This window comes from Spinacia oleracea, chromosome 3 (genome assembly GCF_020520425.1).
Source record: "Spinacia oleracea cultivar Varoflay chromosome 3, BTI_SOV_V1, whole genome shotgun sequence".
NCBI classification, from domain to species: Eukaryota; Viridiplantae; Streptophyta; class Magnoliopsida; order Caryophyllales; family Amaranthaceae; genus Spinacia; species Spinacia oleracea.
The window spans coordinates 11240005-11251386 of record NC_079489.1 but is presented as its reverse complement, the minus strand read 5'-3'; the positions used below and the strand labels follow the sequence as shown (position 1 = coordinate 11251386).

At 33.6% G+C, this 11382-nt stretch overlaps 2 protein-coding genes across 2 annotated transcripts; one reads left to right on the top strand and one right to left on the bottom strand.

The window, feature by feature from the left end:
* Positions 1-3023: 3023 nt before the first annotated feature.
* Positions 3024-5477, top strand: LOC110788892 (50S ribosomal protein L28, chloroplastic-like). Its single transcript, XM_021993522.2, has 2 exons — positions 3024-3317; positions 5081-5477. Exons 1-2 carry the CDS (start codon positions 3104-3106, stop codon positions 5311-5313), a joined length of 447 nt encoding a protein of 148 aa, XP_021849214.1. The 5' UTR covers positions 3024-3103; the 3' UTR covers positions 5314-5477.
* Positions 5478-5827: 350 nt separating this feature from the next.
* On the bottom strand, positions 5828-10443 carry LOC110788874 (desmethyl-deoxy-podophyllotoxin synthase). Its single transcript, XM_056838678.1, has 3 exons — positions 9773-10443; positions 6939-7275; positions 5828-6736 (listed from the first exon to the last, which is right to left on the bottom strand). Exons 1-3 carry the CDS (start codon positions 10321-10323, stop codon positions 6122-6124), a joined length of 1503 nt encoding a protein of 500 aa, XP_056694656.1. The 5' UTR covers positions 10324-10443; the 3' UTR covers positions 5828-6121.
* Positions 10444-11382: the final 939 nt, after the last annotated feature.

The following is an 11382-nucleotide window of genomic DNA, read 5'->3' as shown; positions in this document are numbered from 1 at the left end:
GGGGACATAAAATACGGGTCATTAGCATCATAAAAAAAACAGAGTCTTTAAAATTACAATGTTTTTTTAACCAACCAATTCATGATTTATGCAACCAAAAGATCCACGATTTCATGACATGCAACTCAACAAAAACCCACATGCAAATGAATAAAAATCATTTACATCAACACATTAAACTGAAACCCAATATAACATCAAAATACGAGATAAATTCAAAAAATTCCCAAATAAATCAGGCAAATTCAGATCCACTTTTTTATGACATGCAACTCAACAAAAACCCACATGCAAATGAATAAAAATCATTTTCATCAACACATTCAACTCAAACCCATTACAACATCAAAAAACGAGATAAATTCAAAAAATCCCCAAATAATTCAGGCAAATTCAGATCCACTTTTTATGACATGCAACTCCAAAAAAAACCCACATGCAAATGAATTCAAATCATTTTCATCAACACATTAAACTGAAACCCAATATAACATCAAAATACGAGATAAATTCAAAAATTCCCCAAATAAATCAGGCAAATTCAGAACCCCCATTTTTTGACATGCAACTCAACAAAAACCCTAATTTTTCAGATCTTAACCATAAATACAAACAAACACAAGAATTTATACCTCATCTTTGTCATCTTCTCCAAAAAAGCGCAGATCTGCGGCCGTGGGCAACCGATCGTCGTATTTCGATTGACCTCTTCACCAGGCTCTACCTCCCACTTCTCGAACCACGCCTTTAGATAGTTACGAGTGCTCGTATTCTCCTTCTGGGCCATCATTCTATTATGCAAAAACTCCGCCGAATATGAGTGCTCGCCGTTGGGGCACTTACAGTTGGGACCCCAGTCACAATTTGGATCTGAGATTTGTTGGCCAGAAGTACCCAACAAATAAGAGGCCAAACTTTTTGAAGTCGAAGACCCCATACAGATCGGAACAATAAAAAACCCTAGAAATCTCCGACGAAAACCCGCAAAATTTTTTGGAACAAATCAACTCGCAACGACAAAAAGGGACGATTATAGGGGACAAATTTATAGGGGATCTGATCGGATCAATATTTGGATCAAAGTTTTTGAAGATTTTCACTCGGAAGCTCTTCAGATCCGAGAGAGAGGAGGAGAAAATGAGAGAACAGAGGCGGAGATTATTAGGGTTTTCTGAAGAACAGAGGAGAGAGAGAGAGAACAGAGGAGGTTTCTTAAGAGAGAGAGACGGAAAATGAGAGATGAGGAGGTTGAATGAGGGGAGAGAGAGAGAGACAACGACGTTTAAAAAGGGAGGGGTGGGTGGGTTTTTTCGGAAAGATAAATAATTAAATAAGGTATGGTGATGATTTTGAGGGTTGAATTTGAAAAGATTCTAAGGTATTTGGTGTAATTATGTGGAAATATAAGGGTATTTTGGTCAAATTTTATGTCCAAAAATAGAAACAGGAACATCAAAAAGAAACGACGTAAATAGAAACAGGAACATCAAAAAGAAACGGAGGGAGTAGTACATGGTATCTGGTAAATAAGAATGTTAATTAAAATAATAATACATGGTAAGTAGACTAACATATAAGTTTACTAGATTTTTGCCCGTGCGATGCACGGATTCTATTAAATTGTTACGTTTAAATAAAAATCCTATGTATATACCACTTTTATATATTAAATTATATTAGTTTTTGATTTTGCATTGAATTTTATTTATGATTTTTTTTATTATGAGAGTGTTTGTTTTTGGATGAAATTGTATATGCGTAATATTAATAATTAATTAATAAAAAATATCTACGTGACACTTAATCATTTCTTTACGTGGCACTCGACTTTTTTAATTCAAAATTAATTTTGAAATATTATTTTTCATTGGCCGAAACCATTAGATTTTTCTACGTGGCGCTCTAATATTGGATTAATGTTTGATTTTAAATTGAATTTTATTTATTTTATTTTAGATTATTGTTTGATTTTGGATGAATTTTATTTTAGATTTATTTTTTAATTATTAGAGTGTTTGAGTTTAGATGGAGTTGTATATATTAGTAATTAATTAATTAATTAAAATATCTGCGTGACATCTGATTAATTATCCACGTGGCAATTGATTATTTTTTAATCATAAGAGTGTTTGATTTTCGCTGGAGTTGTATATATTAATAATTAATTAATTAAAATATCTACATGGAACCTAATTAATTATCTATGTGGCACTTGATTTTTTTAATTCAAAAAGAAATTAGAAATCTTATTTTTCATTGGCCGAAACCATTAGTAATCCTAGGTGGCGCTCTAATCTTTCAGCAAAGATGCCTCCTTTATATATGTATATTAGATTTATCAAGATTTTACTCAATTCAAAATATGTTGTATTTGACTAACTCGGTTATGCTCGGATCAGTAAACGACTATAATTTTTAACTTTGCATAGTAATATGCAAATTTAGTTCATCTGAATATTTTTTTACACAACTTTGAATTTATACTTTTTCATATATCCTTTTTACTTTCATGTTTTCCTAATATCACAAGTATTTTAGTTACTATTAAAATAATTGTTTTAGTAGTAGCCGTGCGTTGCACGGGCCCTAAACTAGTAGTATTATACTCCCTCCGTCCCATAATATAGTGCTTGTTTTCCTAAAATGGTGTCCCTAAATGATGTGCCTATTTCTATTTTAAACCATTAATTTTTACTTTGAAAATTGTACTTTTTGACTTTTATTCAACCCATGTGCTTGATTTTTGTCCTTTTTAGGCCTATTTATTATGTACACACCTTTAATCTATAATTTATCTCTCCATTTTTGCCAACTAACATGTACTTTATCTTGAAAGTACAAATCATTATTATTTTTATTATCAATGTTATCCTTTACCTTAATAACCGTGATTTTGGTCAAACGGGCACTATATTATGGGACGGAGGGAATAAAACGAAGGGAGTACAAATGTTTTTATTTTTATTTTTATTTTTTTGTAATAATAAATTTATTGTTTTGATTGAAGAAAATGGGGAAGCATATCATATTATCATCCACCTATTTCAATCTTCAAAAAAGCAGATAACAAGACACAAGGAGAAGAGGAGAGAGAAAAACAGCAATGGCAGCTTCAGGAATGTTGATAAGCAACCCAAGCAATGTGTGCTTCCGCAAACCCCAATTCTCATGCTCATTGAAACCCAAAGCAACAGTTTCAGAGCTAGGGTTTCTCACTTCCCAACTCAGTGGCATTCAAATTTCGCCTTCTCCACTCTTCCCCATCATTAGCAAACCCATTTCCGCGCCTCTCAAACCTTCGCTTCAGCCTGTTGCTCGTAAGTACCCTTTTCTCAATTTTGTATTCAATCCTCTGTTTGTTGGAATTGCTGTGGTTTAACTTTTGTAGGTTTGCAATTTTTCTGAGTTTTGTTGCTCGCCCCCCAATTTTTTCATTAGTTCTCTGGTTAATACAGTATTGTGTTCAAATTGTTTGCATCTTTTGTGATTTTTCGGTCTGTGATTAAATTTTGCAATTGGCTTAATTGCTAATATTCGAGCTGAGAATTTGAGCTAAAATTAAGGGCATTATCTGAATTATTATTGGGGTAGAATTGGAGAGCATAATTCTTGTATGTTGAGGAACTTTATGAGCGGTGAATTAACTAGGGATGCTCTTGATTTTCGCCAAATGCTGTTTGGTTGAACATGTTTTTGATCATGGATTCATGCTATACCCTTACTTTAGCTTCACCACCAGGTTGTGTTTTCTGGTAAACCTTTAATACACAAAGTATGTGTAGGTAACACACTACAAGATAATCACTTTATAGAGATGAGGGATTCTTCTCTAATTACGACCTCCCTGTAGAGGTGGTCTCAACATTTTTTAGGACGGATTTTTGGCAAATCTATTACAAATTTGACACGGAATTTTGGAACTCCATATACAATTCCATCTCAGTTATTATTTAGAGACAAAATGTTAGTAACCATCTCAAGTTTGAGATGTTTATAGTATCCGTCTCTAATAATGCATAGTTTTGTAGTGACACCGTTTCTCCATGTCGGTGTTATTTGTTTGAGGTGAGGGTTGGGGTTAGCAAAGGAAAAAGTTTAGTTATCTTGCAAATTTGGGCCATGTTGTTGGATGAACCTGTCACATGTTGCTATGAGATTTTTGTTATGATGGATGATGTTAATTGGGTTTGAGTTGCTCTAGGAGCCTTGAGAAGATTGAGTAGCTGTTAATTTAGGTTCTAGTGGATTTGCCCCCATAAAGACCTGAGAGAAATGAAAATTCTATTCCCATGTCCCCTTCTGTTGCTCGAGATGTTACATGTTAATTGTTATTGTCATCTTTGCTGATGGCATTTCAGGTTGCAGAATTTTGATATTGGGGACTAGTTTTAAATTTCTATTGGAACTTTTTCTTTTAGAATTTGATTTGTGTAGCCTTTGAAACTAAGGTTTTCAAGTTCAATTTTCGTTTTATACTTGTATGATAAAAAGCTTGTTTGAAGTAGAAAAGGATGTTTTGAAATGTATGAAATCTGTTTGCATAGGGCACATTTGGTATGTGGGAATAAATGAAGGTGATGGTAATGAATTAGATGTTAATTTGGAAGGAAAGTCATATGCCAAAGTCCATGATAATACTTGTCCTTCTTCAAATATCTTTTTTTCTTCATAAATTTTCATTACGGAGTACTACTTTTATGATATGGAGTGGTAATACTGGTAAAGGAAATTTATGAAAAATAACACATGGTTGGACTTTGGAGATGAAATTGTATTACTACGTACTATGTAATATGTATACATACTATCGAGAATTAAGATGGAGTTAATCTTAAAGAATTACAGAGTACATGTTTGTTTTTATTAGCATGATTCATCATCCCTATCAAAAGGAGCCGTAAGCAGATCTGGCAGAAGTAGTGATATTATGCCACTGTGTATGAATCTGAATAATTGTTGATTGTCTTCTAATTCCCTGGCAACGATTTCAATTTGATCTGATATTGGTGTCTAACCCACTACTGTCTGTGATACTTATTGTGATTGAGGTTATTAATTTAACGAGTTGAGTAATTATCAGGCAGAATATGTCCGTTCACTGGGAAGAAGTCGAACAAGGCTAACAGGGTTTCCCACTCAAACCACAAAACAAAAAGATTGCAGTTTGTGAACCTGCAATACAAGAGAGTGTGGTGGGAAGCTGGTAAAAGGTTTGTGAAACTCAGGTTATCAACCAAGGCTTTGAAGACCATAGAGAAGAACGGGTTGGATGCTGTTGCGAAGAAGGCAGGGATAGACCTTAGAAAGGAATAATAGGATGGACGTGTTTGTAAAGCACGAACAAGGCCGAATTTTCTTGTTTTGTTATCCTACCTTGTTAGTGATTGTCTTATATTGTAATCAACATTTTCCCTAAGCTAGGTTTTTTTTATAATCTGTAGCATGTTGAGCAAATTAATGAAAAAGAAAATTCAGGAGGTCAGTGTTGCAATATTTGGTTAATTGTTTTGTAAAGCAGGCATTACTGATCAGTAAATTTGGTTCTGCATAACAATTTTGCATTTCACTTGATGGTGTTTGTATTGTACTATTGTATTGATGTAAAGCTTTAGACAGTGAATTGCATATGGTAGAGAGCGAACAACTCGATATACTCTCAGTTAAAGAAAGTCCTGTAACGGAGTCTCTTCTCCATCGGAACTGGTTTTGCAGCTGTAATTGAAGTTGTTTGACTAAAATGCGATTTATGTACCCGGGTGCACAGTAAGCATTGTGCATCCTGTATTTAAATCAACATATAGTTAAAATTCAAAGGACACGTCGTTCATACCCAAAAAACATATAATAAATGAACATATAGTTCAAATTCCAAAGTACATATAGTATAATGTTCCACTTATACGTGTACATTGAAATCCTTATAGGTGTACATAAATCGGGCGCACCTGCATGGCCGCATACATGGTTCATAAATCACCCGATTAACCATGAAAGATACTATTTCCTTCTTTTACAAACTATACTCCAACATGGATGAATAATCGTTTATTCATTTTCAAACTCGTTTATGAAAAATTTAAAACTTGTTGACACTAATTATCCGATCTCAATAAACATGTGATCAGTAAGGGTAAGGGATAGGAATTACTTGCAAATCATTTTTCCTCCTCACTGTTAATCCAAAAGCTTCATTCATGTCTAGATATTCAGGACTAAGACCGCTAGGTAATTTCCAATCAAAATGGTAGAGTAACATGGCTAATGGGAGCTCAACATTCGCCATACCAAGTGCCACGCCGGGGCACATTCTTCTTCCTGCACCGAATGGAATTAGCTCAAAATTAGTTCCTTTGTAATCTACTGAACTATTATTGTCAAACCTTTCGGGATTAAATCTTTCAGGCTCCGGCCAAAATTCAGGATCCCTTCCTATAGCCCATGCATTGATAAGGACTCTAGTTTTGGAAGGTATGTCATATGAATTGATTTGGCATTTATCCATTGATTCTCTTGGAACCAAGAGAGGAGCCGGAGGATGAAGGCGTAGGGTTTCTTTAATAACTAGCTTCAAGTAAGTGAGTTCGTGTAGCTTTTTCTCATCAACTGCAGTCTCCCCTTCATATACTCGTCGCACCTCAGCTTGTGCCTTCTTCATTTCTTTTGGGTTTTTTAGCAATTCAGATATTGCCCATTCTAGTGCTGTTGAAGTGGTTTCGGTTCCAGCGCTAAATAGCTCCTATAAACATATGAAAGATGAACTGAAATGAACTGCATGCTCATGAACTGAATTGAACTGAACTGAAAAATAAGCTATGAAACTGAAATTAAGCCAAAAAGAACAGGGCCTACCAAAATCCTTGCAGTTTTTTTTTGTACGACTTAAATTGACATCCACAAGTTAAATGGACAATTTATAGAATGGAGTATGAACAACTTACCAATATAATTGTCTTAATGTTATCTGCAGTCAAGGAGAATTGTTGAGGGGTTTTGACATTATCCTTGTGAAACTTCAATAGAACATCGACCAAGTCTTCCTCTTCGCCTATACACTGATCTATTTTCTTAGACTTGTGTTCTTCAATTATAGGATCAAGTATTCGATTCGATTGGCGAACAAGCTCCTTGAATTTCCTCTTCATCCCAAAGATTGAATAAAGGAACTCGATCGACGGAAATACGTCTACAACGGAGAAGCCAGAGGAAAGTTTGAAAATATCTTCGGTAAGAGCACGAAATTCTTCTTGGTCTTTGCCTTTCTTATTGAAGGTTGCCCTGAGGTATCACACACTTATCAAGATTTTGAACTACTTTTATATGAAATACACATTAAGAAATTCGATAATTTGGCTTTAAAACTTGTAACCAAGTTTAAATTACGTTTAACGTAAGAAGGAACTTGATTAGAACTCAACCATCATAGATTTTCAGTCCAATATTTCCGGGCCATACATTTATTAATGGTAGGGAGAGATAAGGGGATATGCATCTCAAGCACCCTCATTCTGTAAGGTTTGAACGTCAAACCTTCAGTCCAAGTGAGCCAATTCTTGTTTGGTCTTGTGTAATATAACTATAAATATGTAATTACCTGTAGCTTTCTACTAAAATAGACACCAGAAAATGAGTGGTGTAATTTTTATTATAAACTTTTATATAAGACAGTCTTATACAAAATACCGTCTTGGTGTCATATAAGTTAATCAATAAAATCATTTAGTTAAGCAATAAAACTAATTAGTTAAGCAAATGAACAAATTAGTTAAACAATCAAAGCGGTATTTTCGATAAGGTGGTCTTACACAAAAGTTACCAATTTTTTTTATTGCCAGACACCCTTTTCCTAAAAGCATATCTCTACTTCTTTAAAAAAAAATTTCTTTCTTTTTCAATAAATGTTAATATGTATCGGGAAAAAAAATTGGTTTATAAATTATGGCATAAAAGATACACATAATAATAATTTCCTAAATTTTTTTTGTAACATTTTATAAGTCAAGTCGTTATACTCCCTCTGTCCCGGAATACTTGACCTGTTTTCCTTATCGGGTCGTCCCTTAATACTTGACCTGTTTCTAAACATGAAAATATTATAATAATATTATATTATTTCTCACTCCACCCCTATTAACCCACCTACCCCTTACTCCATACAAAAAATAATTAAAAATTCAACCCCTACTCTCCCCCAACCCCACCTCTTAACCCACCTCCCACTAACTACATTAAAATAATACCCCACTATCAACTACTACCTATTAAATTAAATAAGTCAATTCAAGTCCCTTAAACTCTGTGCCGGTCAAACTGGGTCGAGTATTCCGGGACGGAAGGAGTATTAATTATGGGAAACTATTTTTAATCAATATACTGGTTAAATTAATATATTAAGTGTATCGAATATTTTGGTCAATTAATATATTAAATATAGGACGAAATTACATATTAGATAATTAAATGAGTATGTTCAAGATTTATTAATTATGTAGTAGCTTTAGGTGGAGAAATATTTCAGTCAAATATTTTATAAAAAAAAATGATTAAATTGGATGGCGGCCACCCACCCTTGAAATCACCTGTCTCCGCAACTGTTACTATTATCAACGTACATAAATATTGTTAAACTTCCGATTTCGGATCTTACGATCCTACGACTCTACGATCCAAAATTACGCCACCAATCTGGATTTTAGGTAGGATCTTAATGTGTTTAGGATCTTACTGCCTCGGTAAATTTTTTGAATGGTGGGATCTTAATACGATTCGATCCAGAATTCAATATTTCAAGATAATAAATCATGCATTTTTATATTTATTAAATATTTCATAATCACATGTCATGAGAAATACCATACTTTTCTATAAGTGAATTAATTTACTATAAAAGAAAAAGTATTATTTTTACTAAAAAGTAAAGAAATTAATATAATTTCATAAATTAAGACTTGAAGTTGATATAATTAAATTTTTAATTTCAACAACCTTGTGTACATCTTATCAATTACACTTGAACCTACACAAATATTAATCTTATGTTAATAAAAAATAATCTTTAAGCAATAACTACGTGAATACCTGATTTTACATTAAATTTTAATAATATGAATATTATCTTTCCTATTTAGTAGGATTTTACAATCTATCCTACCAATTCAATTCTACCTCTCTTTGTCGATCCAAAGTAGGATCTCGATCCTGACCACCTTATTTCCTACAACTAAGGAATGACACGTACTTGAGAACAAAAAATAGTAATATATTTTTGTGAGGTATCCCGAAGGGGTGATTTATATTATACTTGAAATAAAAAGTGATCTTGAATATTACCTCTAAAACTCCACTAATTATGTTTAGCTTTACCGACTAAACTCATTAACAAATGTACATTGACATGAAGCAGCCAAAGGCGAATATATAGAGCAATTAGACCTGATCAAGACGAGCCCAGCCCGTCCGGATTTGTTGTGGGTTTGGGCAGAATTTTCCGGCCCGGGCCGGCCTGAATTTTTTTGGATGGGTTTGAGAAACACAAAAATACATTTTTTTAGTTATGAATTTGCTCCGGCCCGAAAGGCCGATATTTTAGGCCCAAAAATAGCGGCCTTGGGCAAAAAAATTTGGCCGAATCTTGGCCCGACCCAGCCCGATATAGTGGGCTGATTTTTTATGCCCAAGCCCGCCCGAACCCTGCCCGGTCCGCCGTTTAATCAGGTCTAATAGCAATCAATAGAAAAGTTTGAAAAACAAAAGTTAGTCAAGTCAAGTTAATTACCTAGCCGTAATGTTAAAAGTAAGACCAAATAGTTTGTTGCTAAGGTTAACCACAGACCCTGCCTGTGACCTTAACGACTCAATGAGGTCCGCAACCTCCTCCTCTCTAATAGGCCGAAACGATTGAACCCTCTTAGCCGTAAACAATTCAAGCACCGATATCTTCCTAACTTGACGCCAATACTCACCATACGGTGCCAACCCAATATCCGATGAACCATAAAAAAGCTCTCTCCCAAGCATAAGAGATGGCCTACTACAAAACACAGCATCATGAGTTTTCATCACCTCTTTAGCCATCTCAGCAGATGATATAATAACGGTTGAAACTTCCCCTAGTTTGAGATGCATCATAGGCCCGTGCACCACCGCTAGCTCGGCGAGGCGGCGGTGTGGGAAGGTGTTACCCTTTGTTAGGTGGTGGAGGTTGCCGATTAAGGGTAATTTTGGTGGTCCTGGTGGTAAATTTTTTGGTGTTTGTTTCTTCCAAAGTTTCATTAACATTAGAAAGGAAAATATGGAGAGCGTTATGTATAGCCAAGAAAACTCCATTCTTTTTAGGTTAATTTAGTTTATTGATTGGTGTTATTTGAAAACTTTTATATATACACAACCTTCGCATTTGACTTGGGTTAACGGAGATGTTCATCCACTTGACTCGAGTGGGATTACTGATCGTAAAGTCGTGCATGTTTGTGGGGACATTACGCACACGTGTCTGTTTATATTGCAATTGTTTGCCTGTTTCTTTACCAATTGCAATTGTTTATTTTTATTTTTTATAATTTTGTTTTATATATGGGCCTAATTTATTTTTAATGAAAAAAAGCAATATTACCTAGTGATTGCAATGTTTGGCATATGCAAAGTAGGCTTTCAAAGTGCCAATATATGTTACCAATGTTAATAATAACTAATTAACTATGCATGTATAATGCCAGCTCCTACACTAGTAATTTCAAAAAACAGTATCTATTGCATTATATTAAAATCGACAAGAAATTCCATACGTCAATTTCTGGTGTAAATTTTTTTCCGTTAAAAAATTATTTCCTAAAAATTTATCTTCTTTATTTTATTATTTTTCTATCTTTTTTATTAACTGTGTATATATGAAAAAATCAATATTTGAATTGATATAGATTATGAAAATAATTATATGTCACGTAATATTTGCTAGATATGATTTTTGGTAATGTTTTAGTCAAATTGGTATTTTAACAATGGAAAATATATTTACTTAATATTTTGATCAAATATATTAGTTTATATATCGAATATTTGGTCAAATCAGCTTATCAAATATTTAATACTTAGTAGGATGAAAATTGTATTAAATGATTAAATTAGTATGTTCATATCAATTATGCAATATATTTTCAAGTAGAGAAATATTTCAGTCAAATACTGTCAAATAATTTAAGAATATTCGTACAAGCACGTACAGGATTTCATCTAATTAAATATATATGATCAACTTAATCCATTTAGTTCAATTCAGCTATATTATATTCTATTCTGTTCTGTTCAGCTCAACTCCATTCAGTTCATCCAAAGAAAACTCAGAAGAACATAGCCTAAGACGTACTTCATTTATATATGTTTCTTACA

Excerpts from the sequence above, each read along its gene's own strand:
- LOC110788874 (XM_056838678.1), bottom strand. The coding sequence starts at position 10,323 with ATGGAGTTTTCTTGGCTATACATAACGCTCTCCATATTTTCCTTTCTA. Across the intron at positions 7,276-9,772 it reads ACTTTTAACATTACGGCTAG|GGCAACCTTCAATAAGAAAG; the intron begins GTAATTAACTTG and ends GTGATACCTCAG. Across the intron at positions 6,737-6,938 it reads ACATTAAGACAATTATATTG|GAGCTATTTAGCGCTGGAAC; the intron begins GTAAGTTGTTCA and ends ATATGTTTATAG.
- LOC110788892 (XM_021993522.2), top strand. The coding sequence starts at position 3,104 with ATGGCAGCTTCAGGAATGTTGATAAGCAACCCAAGCAATGTGTGCTTC. Across the intron at positions 3,318-5,080 it reads TTCGCTTCAGCCTGTTGCTC|GCAGAATATGTCCGTTCACT; the intron begins GTAAGTACCCTT and ends AGTAATTATCAG.